This window comes from Lepidochelys kempii, chromosome 4, assembly GCF_965140265.1.
Source record: "Lepidochelys kempii isolate rLepKem1 chromosome 4, rLepKem1.hap2, whole genome shotgun sequence".
NCBI classification, from domain to species: Eukaryota; Metazoa; Chordata; order Testudines; family Cheloniidae; genus Lepidochelys; species Lepidochelys kempii.
In genome coordinates this window covers 57,445,622-57,458,663 of record NC_133259.1, presented here as the reverse complement: position 1 = coordinate 57,458,663, position 13,042 = coordinate 57,445,622, and the positions used below count along the sequence as shown (strand labels likewise).

The window sequence follows — 13,042 nt, the reverse complement described above, 5'->3', positions numbered from 1 at the left end:
CAAGCAGGTGCTTCGGGCAGCACTGTGGATGGGGCGGCAGTCCATGTGCCGTCAGGGTGGTGTCTCGTCTTTCCGCGGCAGCGGCAATTTGGCGGCAGCCTCTTTCCTCAGGCTGCTGCAGCGGAAATTCGGCGGCAGCTTTAGTCTGCAGGCTACCGTGGCGGCAATTTGGCGGCAGCTTCTGTCTTCAGACGTCTTGCTTCGGGGCAGCAAAAATGGTAAAGCCGGCCCTGAGCACATGCCTAACTTGAAGTACATGAATAGTCCTGCTGTAGTCAATAGAGTTTCTCTTTTGCTTAGAGGTAGGCATGTACTTAAGTGCTCTGCTGAATGGGGACCCTGAGTGCTTGCTTGACTGGGGCCAGAAAGGTTAAGTGACTCTATGAAATCATACAAGGCATCTTTGCAAAGTCAGGAATAGAACTGGAACTACTAGAAAAGCATATTATTTTAGTGTTTATTTAAATCATTATTGTAAAACTTTCTAGTCAGTCATTCTTTCCCTCTCCTGCACATCACCGTTTTTATGTTTCTTTGCAGACGTCCTGAGATTACAATAGTTGCTGCTGAGCCTCTCAGACCATCCTCCTGGTTTCCAGGTGGAAATGTCACTCCACAGGGATTAGGATTCCCTTCTCCTTCCCAGGCTAACTGGAGGACAAATGAGCTTGTTCCAGCTGAGGTGAGTAGATAATGGACATATTTACCTTACATGTGTAATTCATGTTAATTTTAAAGTGCAAAGAGGAACAATAACAGCACCAGAACTCATTGTCCTCTTAAAAGAGAACTACTCTGGGTTTTTTTGTATTTTTGTTGTACATGTCAGTGTAGCATTTCTGAATTCATGTAGGGTTTTTTTTTTTTAATTTTCACATATGGAGACATTAAAATTTTTACCTTTTTTATTTTGTAGCTTCCACCATCTTATGAGCAGGTGATAAAAGAAATTAACCAAGTGCAAGTCAATACAACAAATAATAATAATGCTGCTGCTGCTTCTAGATGCACTGCTACGTCTGCAACACAGACTGACTTTCCAGAGGAAATAATCAGCCATTTGCCAAGAAGTAATGTAAAAAACAACCTACCTACTCTCTGTGAATCTGAAATTGTTCCAGGTAAATGATCTATGGACTTCATATTATCAAAGATTTTACAGATTGTGTTCTGGGTATGCTTTTAAAAATCAATTTAATCCTGTCTACATCCAATAAAAGTATTTCATTTATGTACTAGGTGCTGCTGTGAATTACTGCATTTGCTTCTTACCTCTGATGACCTGATATTCCATTCTGGTCTGGGTCAAAAGTAAAGATGTATTGTTCTTTAATATCACCCTAGGCTATAATGTATTTTTCCATTCTAGCTCCACTGGCAATCCTTTTGGGCCAGAGAATCTGAAAAAAATGAATGGAAAAGCAGGGAGGTTGTAGGTCAGGACTGAGATGTCCGCAAAGCTGGTTGGAGAAGCTGCTGTACTATTCCTTGTTCTAGACAGTGCTGGGAAACCCTCAATGTCATGAAACATTTAAAAAATATTTTTTTTCTTTATTTGATGGATCTTTGAGTATGTTAAAATGAAAGTGCTGCAAGCCAGCAAAGTAATTTTGGACCTATTACTTGTAAATTCTATGCATTTGTGCAAAGATCAATTCCTTTCTGGAGTGTAATGTATTTTTGCCCCCTTGAAAAAGGGAGAATGACAAATGTAACGCAAGAAACCGTGAGTTCTAAGTGGAAATAGTTGGTGGATATTCAGTCAGAATGGTTAGAGAGACCAAATGACAAAGTAAATTTGTGTTTAAAATGTGTCAGAATACAATTTGAAAGCTTCTCTTTTCTGTCAGCAGTGCAAAGTCCTCTCAGACCTCCCAGGCCTCTCTTAAATAGCAACCCTCCAGAAAATGAGGCTCCCTTAGTTGTCTCTGAAGCGTCTGAAGAATGGAAGTGCCAAGAAAATCCCAGTAATGTGACGGGTCCACTGCCAAAACCAAGATCAAAAGGCAATCTCAGACCTGTGGTCAGAGATAGTCAAATCAAATCACAAGACAATCAGGAAGAAGTGAGACAGCCTCGAGCTGAAAGGGAGCCATCTCCAAGTCCGCCAGTGTCCCTCTTCGATAATAGCTTATTGGACAATCACATGGTGATGAACAGTATGAATACAGAAAAAAGCCAAAATAGCATTGGTTCAAGGATCAAAGCTTTTGAATCCCAAGCAAATTCTGATATCTCAGGATTATCAAAGAAACCAGAAATTGCTCCACGGTCGTTTGTCCCAAGACCAACTGTTTCTGCAAAGAAGCCAATAGTAGCTCCAAAACCAGAGCTAGGAGCCAGGAGAGCTTCGGGAGAGTCGGGTTCATGGACAGAAGACACACAAAAAGCTGCATCCAGGAAATGGCATCCTCAACCTCAAGAAGCCGGGAGCAATGTCATAACCAAACCTGAATTGCCAAAGAAACCAAAACCTGGCCTTGTAAAAAGTACTAGTAATAATTTGCTTGATGCAAGGAATGGGTCAGCTTCAGAGAACAATGATAAACACAAGAAATTTCCAATTCCTGCTCCAAGGCCACTCGTTCCCAAAAAGTCTCTTTCTGTAGAAAGTCCTGCCCCACATTCAACCTTACTAAAACCAGTACTCGCTGCTCCCAGTTTCTCGGTAGCTGCCCAAGCACCAGCTTTCAAGTCCCTGAGAGAGTCATCAGCTCCAACGAATCTCTCAACATGTACTTTGCAAAGTCAACCAGTTGGGGAAGGAGATCTCATCAGTTTTGATGATGACGTTTTGCCCCCTAGTTCAGTTAGTGCAGTTCAAGAATGTACCAGTTCTGAAGCAGGTAAGAACAAGTGTAAGGAGATAAATTGCAAACATGGTTAGAAATTTGCATGCACATGATATTGTGTATATCTACAGTGGTATTGGTATATGTGTATGTAAAATTGTATGCTTGTCATTGTATTAAGCTTCATGTGAAATTACATGGACTCAGAGAGCAATATGATTGACCAATAAGGTTCCCAGGCTGTGTAATTCTGAGAACATGCCAGCTGGATTTATAACTTAATAGCTAAAATAGTACACAATAAGCTCAAAACTATACTCCAGATGCCACCTCCAGAATGCATCATGATCCCTTCTCAGGCGCTGGTGACATCTTGCCTTATGCTATCTAATCTATCTAGTACTAGTATCTGAGCACCTGTGGTTCATAGCATCTAGCTCCTGGGTAGTGCAGTAGTATATGTATAGATATTTATTCCCCATTATGTCAGTGAGAGAAGCAGCAGTGTCCATTGTGTTTTGGGAAATCATGACCCAGCATACTAAAACACCATGCACCATGAATGGAGGAAATGAGTGCCATTATCATAGAATAATAGAATTGTAAGACTGGAAGGGACCGTGAGAAGTCATCTAGTCCAGGCCCCTGCACTCATGGCAGGAATAAGTATTATCTAGACCATCCCTGACTGGTGTTTGTCTAACCTGCTCTTAAAAATCTCCAATGATGGAGATTCCACAACCTCCCTAGGCAATCTATTCCAATGTTTAACCACCCTGACAGTTAGGAAGTTTTTCCTAATGTCCAACCTAAACCACCCTTTCTGCAAGTTTAGCCCATTGCTTCTTATCCTATCCTCAGAGGTTAACAAGAACAATTTTTCTTCCTCCTCCATGTAACAACCTTTTATGCACTTGAAAACTGTTACCAGGTTCCCTCTCAGTCTTCTCTTCTCAGACTAAACAAACCCAATTTTTTTTAATCTACTCTCACAGGTCATGTTTTCTGGACCTTTAATTTTGTTGCTCTTTTCTGGACTTTCTCCAGTTTGTCTATATCTTTCCTGAAATGTGTCTCCCAGAACTGGACACAATACTCGAGTTGAGGCCTAATCAGCCTGGAGGCCTAATCAGCGTGGAGTAGAGCAGAAGAATTACTTCTTGGTTCTTGCTTACAACACTCCTGCTCATACATCCCAGAATGATGTTTGCTTTTTTTGCAACAGCATTACACTGTTGACTCATATTTAACTTGTGATCCACTGTGACTCCAGATCCCTTTCCGCAGTACTCCTTTCTAGGCAGTCATTTCCCATTTTGTACATATGTAATTAATTGTTCCTTCTTAAGTGGAATACTTTGTATTTGTCCTTATCGAATTTCATCATTTCAGATCATTTTGAATTTTAATCCTACCTCCAAAACACTTGCAACCCCTCCCAGGTTGGTATCATCTGCAAACTTTATAAGTGTATTCTCTGTGCCATTATCTAAATCACTGATGAAGATATTGAACAGAACAAGACCCAGAACTGATCCCTGCAGGACCCCACTTGATATTGCCTTCCAGCTTGACTGTGAGTCACTGATAACTACTCTCTGGGAACAGTTTTCCAATCGATTATGCACCCACCTTATAGTAGCTCCATCTAGGTTATATTTCCCTAGTTTGTTTAGGAGAAGGTCATGTGAGACAGTATGAAAAGCCTTAGGAAAGTCAAGATATGCAAGATGTACCACTTCCCCGCTATCCACAAGGCTTGTTACCCTTTCAAAGAAAGCTGTTAGGTTGGTTTGACCCAATCTGTTCTTGACAAATCCATGCTGACTGTTTCTTATCACCTTATTATCTTCTGGATGTTTGCAAATTGATTGCTTAACTATTTTCTCCATCATCTTTCCGGGTACTGAAGTTAAGATGACTCATCTATAAAACCCTGGGGGTTGTCATTATTTCCCTTTTTATAAATTGGTACTATATTTGCCCTTTTCCAGTCCTCTGGAATCTCTCCCGTCTTCCATGACTTTTCAAAGATACCTCCTGAGTCAAAGATCTCCTGATACCTTCCATGACTCAGATACCTCCTGAGTCAGCTCCTTGAGTATTCTAGGATGTGTTTCATCAGGCCCTGGTGACTTTCACAGTTTGTGTTTCCAGTGCACATATTACTTTGTTATGTGGACTGCGTGTTTGCTCATATAACTGTAAATTTGTCAGTTAGTACATCCACGTGAAATAATTTTTCACTTAAAAGCTACTCTGTGAATTTTGGAAAATTTGGTTGATTCAGCTAAGGTCTTAGGGCTAGAGCTGGGTGAATAATGGATTTTTTTTCGTTCACTAACAATTTTTAAAAAATCAGAAAAGTTTTTTGTTTTGGATCAAATTAAAAACTTTTATTTAGTTTTTTCAGCAACTCAAAATGTCAAAAAAATTTCAAGTAAAAACAAAATGTTTTGCTAATTGTCAGGGTTCCCTCTCCACTCTGAACTCTGGGATACAGATGTGGGGACCCGCATGAAAGGCCACCTAAGCTTATATTCCACCAGCTTAGGTTAAAAACTTCCCCAAGGCACAAATTCCTTTTCTTGTCCTTGGATGGTATTGCTGCCACCACCAAGTGATTTAAACAAACATTCAGGGAGTGGCCACTTGGAGCCCTATCCCTCCTCCTCCCCCAAATATCTCCCCCAAGCCCTTTCACCTCCTTTCCTGGGGAGGCTTGAGAATAATATACCAACCAATAGGTTAACAAAGTAAGCACAGACCAAATCTCTGCTTTTTAGGACACTGAAAATCAATCAGATTCTTAAAAAAAGAATTTTATTTAAAAAAAAAAGAAAAGAAAAAGAATCTCACCTGCGAAATCAGGATGGAAGGTAACTTTACAAGGTAAATAAAAAGATTTAAAACACAGAGGATTTCACTCTGACTCTGCTTCCCAGTTACAAAACAGTAATAAAATTACCTCTTAGCATAGGGAAAATTCACAAGCTAAAACAAAAGATAATCTAATGCATTTCCTTGCTATTACTTACAATTTCTGTAATTTTAGATGCATCATTTCAGGATCTTTTTAGGAGCTGGTTTACCTGCTTGGTCTCTCTCTTTGTCCCAAGAGGGAACAAAACAAAGAGCACAAACAAAACCTTTCCCCCTCCCAGATTTGAAAGTATCTTCTTTCCCCATTGGTCCTTCTGGTCAGGTGCCAACTAGATTAATTGAACTGATTAACCCCTTACATGTAAGTGATTCTGTACCTCTGGCCAGGAGGGATTTGGTGTTACTGCATACATAAAGGTTGTTACCCTTCCCTTTGTATTTATGACACTAATGTTAAAATGTTACATTTCAACCTGACAAATTTTGTTTCCACTTTCAGACGTTTTGAGAAAAGGAAGGAAAAGTAGATGGGGGAAAAGAAGGTGTGGTGGTGGTGCTGCCTCCCTTATAAGCTTTAAACCCAGTGGGTAAGCACTTATCTGGGATGCGTGGCTATACATTGTCATTTATAGTGGCAACTCATAGTTAGGCTTGGCAGAATTTTGGGCGGCGGGGATTCTGTTATAATTTTGACAGATAATATCAATATTTATTTCTAAGCATTTTTTCCCTGATTTTTATCAATTTAAATTTTCACAGGTGTGCCATATTGTGGGGTTTAAGCATCTTAAAAATGTTTGTTTAAATTTTCATAATTGTGGGTCCAGCAGTGGGTGGGGTCAGACAATTATTTAATGAGTACTTGTGGCACCTTAGAGACTAACAAATTTATTTGAGCATAAGCTTTCGTGAGCTACAGCTCACTTCATCGGAAAGTGAGCTGTAGCTCACGAAAGCTTATGCTCAAATAAATTTGTTAGTCTCTAAGGTGCCACAAGTACTCCTTTTCTTTTTTGAATACAGACTAACACGGCTGCTACTCTGAAACCAACAATTATTTAAGGATGGTAGACACTGAGATAGAAAAAGTTAAAACTGTTATAAAGTTCTGACTGTTCAAATGCAAATTTTCAACATCATGTCAAAATATTCAGTGTAAATATCCTTAATTCAAACTCCAATAAGTTCGCAAGCAGAATTTTTCTAACTTTGCTTATCTGTAAATTTTGATTATTATTGATGGAATTGTTTTGTCATTTTTTGATTGTGTATAGCGAAGTAGACATTTACCAATAAAAATCTAATCCAAGCCTATTTGTAGTCATTCATGATGACAATGGATAGTCATTTGGCCGGAGATAGTGCCTGGTAATTAGGGAACTCACCTGGTATGTGGGAGACATGAGGTCAAATCCCTATTCTGATGACTGTTTATTTGACAGCTTCAAGGGGCGAGATTGAGAAAGCCCCATGGCAGAATATTCTGTAGTCTTTTGGCTAGGGCACTCACCTGCAATGCAGGAGACCCAAGGTCAAATTCCTTCTCTTCATCAGGCAGAGGGAAGAATTGCACGGGGGTCTCCCACATCCCAGGTGAGTGCTCTAACCACTGGATTAAAGTTTGTAAGGGAGGTGGTGCCACTATCAGCAGCCACCACAAAAGGTTTTGACTTTTTCGGTTTAGTCAAAACTGTTTGGCAAACTTGACAAAATCTGCAAATAGTGTTGGTTGACCTGAAACTGCATATTATAGCAAATAATCTATTTGTCAGAAAAATTTGAGGCCCTTTTGAAAATCCCATTCGGCCCCTATCTGCATCTTTAGATATCTAAATATCTTTGAAAATATGGCCCTCAGAATTTAGATCATAGGCCCTATTCCTGCAATGAATGGACCCTGATGCCCACACAGAGCTCCTCACAGAATTGGGAATTTAGATTATAAATTCCATGAGGTGCAGTGACTGTCTTTCTATGTTTTTGTATAGTTCCTTGCACAGGATTGGAGGGTCCATTGTGCTAGGAACTATACAAAAACATAGTGTGTGTGTATATATATTATTTCAGTTATGTTTACACACACTAATTAATATCACATAGCTTTTATTTGCTAAATTTTTCTTTCTTGAACTTTGATAACCTTACAATAACAGGTTTTTCTTGATAAGAATTCAAGCATGTGCTGATTTAAGCCTGTTCATGGGTCACATAGTACTGTAATAGCTGTTGCTAACATAAAATAACATACTGGAGACTTTTAAAAATGGTAAACCATTTACTTAACTTATTTTTGAGACCTGTACAGATAGCTGTTGCTAGCTTGCCTGCCTAGCTCCAAGTGCAAGCCATGTCCTTCTGCTGTTAAGGCTCATTACATACAACACTAAGGGTAACTTTGGTTCCTACTCCAGAGTTCCAGCTATCATTACAATACCATCAGTTTTTAAGCAGAATTCCCAACTGCAATCCATAAGGAGTGCCTCTTAAAAGCAGATGATACAATAAAGCCCAGGGTGAATGAAATATATTTTTGAAAATGTGAATTTGGGAGTGGGGGGTTGGAGTGTGTGAGAGAGAGAGAGAGAAGGGTCTAGCACTTTTTTAGGTGTTTGCTTCACTTAGCATTAAAAACGTTCAGCTATTTTTAAACTGATACATAAATAGTGCATAGCTGTCACAGTAAGTTTATATTTATTAATGGTAATGTGTTCCCATTATAAGTTGTGCTTTGCATAATTGGATGGAATTTTGATTTACTACCTCCTTCCTTTCTGTTTTGACGTAATAACTCCAGGGTGGATTTAGGAAGGAAACTGTAGAAGCGCTTGGTATATTAAGTTCAGTACTACTGATAGCAATACATGTATTTTCAGAACTGCTTTGAATCATTTGCTAACAGACAGATTTTAAAAGAAGTGAAATAAGGCTGACCCAGCATTCTGTTGGCAATGAAATGTGCTGCAATGTAGGATGAGCCCTTTTCGTGGACTGCTGGGATCTGGAACACTGCGGAAGCAGTATCATTCCCTGGGGGGAAGAGAGAACTTTTGAATGACTTGAGAATTACTTCCTAGTCCACTCCAGGAAATGTAATGGGACTGGAAATGACTGGCTCTGAATAGAGTTATTTTTAGCTCTTTTTGTCTAGAGGGGTGTTGCTGCAGTGCAGAGCAGAGCATGAGTGTTTGGAAAAAAGTCTTAAAGTAAAATTTGTACTTCAGAGGTTAAAGGAAACAAACAAACATAAATAGTCTGGAGTCCAGCTGGCAAGCAGTGAGGCAGAATTCTTACATTTAAAGGTCCAGTACAAAGAAAACAGAAAAGACAGTTTCTCACCTTCTTGTAACTGTTGTTCTTTGAGATGTGTTGTTCACGTCCATTCCAATCAGGTGTGGCATGCTGCGTGCACAGTCATCAGAAACTTTTTCCCTTAACAACTCCTGTCAAGTCGGCCAGGAAGCCCCCTGGAATGGCACCCTCAATATATGACCTGCCGACCCGACTTCCCTTCGGTTCCTTCTTGCTGGCTACTCCGACAGAGGGGAAGGAGGGTGGGAATGGATGTGAACAACACATCGCGAAGAACAACAGTTACAAAAAGGCGAGTAACTGTCTTTTCTTCTTCGAGTGCTTGTTCACGATTCCAATCAGGTGACTTCCAAACTCTCCCACAGGGGAGGGGTTGGAGTTAAGTAATCACTGACTGGAGCGCTGCACTGCCAAGAGCTGCATTGTCTCTAGCATGCTGGGTGATGGCATAGTGGGTGGCAAACATGTGCACTGAGGACCAGGTCGCTGCTCTTTAGATCTCTTGGATGGGTACCTGGGCCAGGAAAGTGGTGGATGAGGATTGCGCTCTTGTCAAGTGGGTCATTATAGCCAGGGCTGGGACCTTAGCGAGGTCATAACATGTCCTGATGTAGTCCGTAATCCAGGGAGAGATGCGTTGTGAGGAGACCAGAAGACCTTTCATTTGGTCTGCCACCACTACAAACAGCTGGTTTGACTTCCTGAAAGGCTTTGTGCTCTCAATATAGAACACTATCGCGCTCTGCACATCTAATGAGTAGAACCTCTGCTCCTGTGCATTAGCATGTGGCTTGGGATAGAAAACTGGTAGAAAAATGTCCTGGCTGAGGTGAAATTGGGATATCACCTTGGGTAGGAAAGCTGGGTGCCATCTGAGCTGTACCTTATCCTTGTGGAAGACTATGGAGTGGGGGTCGGAAGTTAGTGCTTTTAACTCTGACACCCTCCTGACCGATGTGATGGCAACCAGAAAGGCAACCTTCCATGAGAGATACAGAAGGGAACATGTAGCCAGCGACTTGAATGGGGCTCCCATTAGTCTAGCTAGGACCAGGTTGACATCCCAAGTCGTACCAGTGGGCGAGACTGAGGGTATAGCCGTTCCATGCCCTTAAAGAAACGGCCCACCATAGGGTTGGCGAAGACTGAACACCCCAACTCTCCCGGGTGAAATGCTGAGATGGCTGTGAGGTGCACCCTGATGGATGATCCGGCCAGGCCTTGCCGAATTAGGTGCAGTAGATATACCTTTCATCCTGGACTAGATACCTGAAGTGGGGATATGCGACTGCAATTGCACCAGCATGAGAACTGTTTCCATTTGGCCAGGTAGGTGGCCCTGGTGGAAGGTTTCCTGCTACCAAGCAGCACCTCCCTCACCGATTCTGTGCACTGGAGCTCCCTTGCATTTAACCATGAAGCTTCCAAGCCATGAGATGGAGGGACTGGAAGTCCGAGTGAAGGAGGCAACCATGGTCCTGTGTAGTCAGATCGGGAAGGAGCTGCAGTGTGATGGGGGTGCCCACTGACAGCTCCAGAAGCATAGTGTACCAATGTTGGCGTGGCCATGCTGGAGCGAGCAGAATTACCTCCGCTTTGTCCCTGCGGATCTTGAGGAGAACCTTGTGGATGAGTGGTATCGGTGGGAAGGCATACAGTAGACAGTTTCCCAGTGCATCATGAACGTGTCTGAGATAGAGCCCAGACTATGTGTTTGGAAGGAGCAAAATGTTGGACACTTCCTGTTGCTCCTGGTGGCGAATAGGTCTACCCGGGGAAATCCCCACCTTTGGAAGATGGAATGTATGACGTCAGGACGGGTGGACCACTTGTGGTTGCGGAATGACCTGCTGAGGGGGTCCATAAGCTCATTCTGTACTCCAGGGAGTTAGTATGCCTCCAGGTGAATGGAGTGGGCTACATAAAACTCCCACAGGTGGAGAGCCTCCTGACAGAGAGGGGAGGAGTGGGCTCCGCCCTACTTGTTTATGTAAAACATGGGGGGGGGGGTGTCAGTCATCACTGCCACACACTGACCTTGCAGTATGGTCTGGCAGGCTAGTCTCACCGCTCTGAGTTCCTTTATATTGATGTGGAGCAAGATCTCAGACTGCAACCACCTGCCCTGAGTCTGTAGGTCTCCTAGGTGTGCCCCCCAACCCAGGTCTTTCGCGTCCATTACTAAGGTCACGGACAGTTGAGGGGTGGTGAAAGGGACTCCTTTGAAGACCATGCAAGAGTCTGACCACCAGCCTATGGTATCTAAGACTCGTGATGGTACTGTTACTACCAAGTCTAAACTGTCTTGACCCAGGTGATAAGCTGAGGTGAGCCATGCCTGGAATGGCCTGAACCTCAGCCTGGCATGCCTGACCACATAGGTGCATGCCGCCATGTGCCCCAGGAGGCTGAGGCATGTCCTTGCAGTAGGGAGGGTTATTGTCTGAGAGTCTGAATGACGTATGACAATGTTTTCTGGACTCTGGTAGTATTGTTCTTACCTGAACTGAGTCCAGTACCACCCCAATGAATTCTATTCGTTGGGTGGGTGACAACATTGATTTGTCCACATTGAGGAGGAGACCTGGTCTCTGGAAGGTGTCTCTGACTAACTGGACCTGGGACTCCACCTGCTTCCTGGAATGCCCCCACAGCAGCCAGTCATTGAGGTAGGGATACACCTGGACCTGCCTCTTTCGGAGAAAAGCCACGACCACGGACATACATTTGGTGTGCACTTGAGGGGCTGTTGATAACCCAAATGGGAGCACTGTGAACTGATAATGTATGAAGTCGACAACAAACCTCAGGAAATGTCTGTGGGGCGGCCAGATAGCTATATGAAAGTATGTGTCTTTCATGTTGAGGGCAGCGTACCAGTCCCCTGGATCCAGGGAAGGGATAATTGTGCTTATGGAGACCATGCGGAACTTCAGCTTTACCAAGAATTGGTTGAGTCCTCACAGATCTAAGATGGGTCTGAGGCACCCCTTTGTCTTGGGGATTAGGAAATAATGGGAATAGAATTCCTTTCCCCATAGCTCCTGAGGAACCTCCTCCACTGCCCTATGATGAGGAGCACCTGCACCTCCTGAATAAGGAGTTGCTCATGAGAGGGGTCCCTGAAGAGGGACAGGGAAGGGGGGTAGAAGGGAGGGGAAGAGCAGAATTGGAGAGAATATCCCACTTCTACCGTACGAAGAACCCAGTGGACCAATGTTATATGGGACCATGCACGATAGAAGTGGGATAGATGGTTCAAAAAACGGGGGGAAGGATCCTAAGTGGTGGCTGCTATGCTATCTTCGGGCGTCCCTTCAAAACCCTTACTTGGATCCTGACGATGGCTTGGTCAGTCCCTGCCCTTGGCCTGAGGGAGGGTTGGAGGGTCTATGCCTGGAATTCCTGCCCCTACAGTGGTATGTATCCTGCCTCGGGTGGGGGTGGTATTGCCACTGCTGCTGTAGGGGCTGAGGCTTGAAGGGCTTTTTCTGGGTAGCAGGTGTGTGCATCCCCAGAGATTTCATTGTTTCCCTCGAGTCTTTGAGGCTGTGAAGCCTCGAGTCTGTCTGGTCCAAAAACAGCCTTTGAGGGGAAGGTCCTGCAGGGTCTGCTGAACTTCCGGTGGAAGCCCGGAAGCTTGGAGCCACGCTATTCTCCTCATGACACCCCCCCCCCCCGAGGCGATGGCACGTGCCATAGAGTTGGCCAAGTCAAGTGAGGCCTGCAGGGATGTCCTGGCAACTGCCTTCCCCTCCTCGACCAGAGCCGAGAACTCCGCCTTTGACTCAGTGGAGAGTAACTCCTTATATTTAGACATGGAGTTCCACGAATTAAAATTATACCTGCAGAGGATAGCTTGCTGGTTAGCTATCCTCAGCTGTAGACCCTTCTGTGGCATAAATTTTTCTGCCAAAAAGGTCCATCCGTTGGCCTCTTTGCCTTTGGGAGCAGGTGCCTGTTGCCCCTGGCGCTCCTTCTCATTCACCACTCAGACCACCAGGGAGCAAGGGTGTGGGTGGGAGAACAAGAATTCATAACCCTTGGAGGAAACAAAA

At 43.4% G+C, this 13,042-nt stretch overlaps 1 protein-coding gene across 7 annotated transcripts in view; it reads left to right on the top strand.

Moving 5' to 3' along the window:
- The window catches only part of SH3D19 (SH3 domain containing 19), a 118,614-nt gene that overhangs the window by 60,086 nt on the left and 45,486 nt on the right, over window positions 1–13,042 (top strand). For 4 of the 7 annotated variants that reach the window (XM_073341341.1, XM_073341340.1, XM_073341338.1 and 1 more), the window contains 3 exons: window positions 541–682; window positions 917–1,121; window positions 1,851–2,846. In XM_073341341.1, coding sequence (XP_073197442.1) covers window positions 541–682; window positions 917–1,121; window positions 1,851–2,846 — 1,343 coding nt within the window. Of the gene's footprint in view, window positions 1–540; window positions 683–916; window positions 1,122–1,850; window positions 2,847–13,042 lie in introns of those variants that run through there. The other 3 variants (XM_073341339.1, XM_073341344.1, XM_073341345.1) reach the window with 3 other exon arrangements.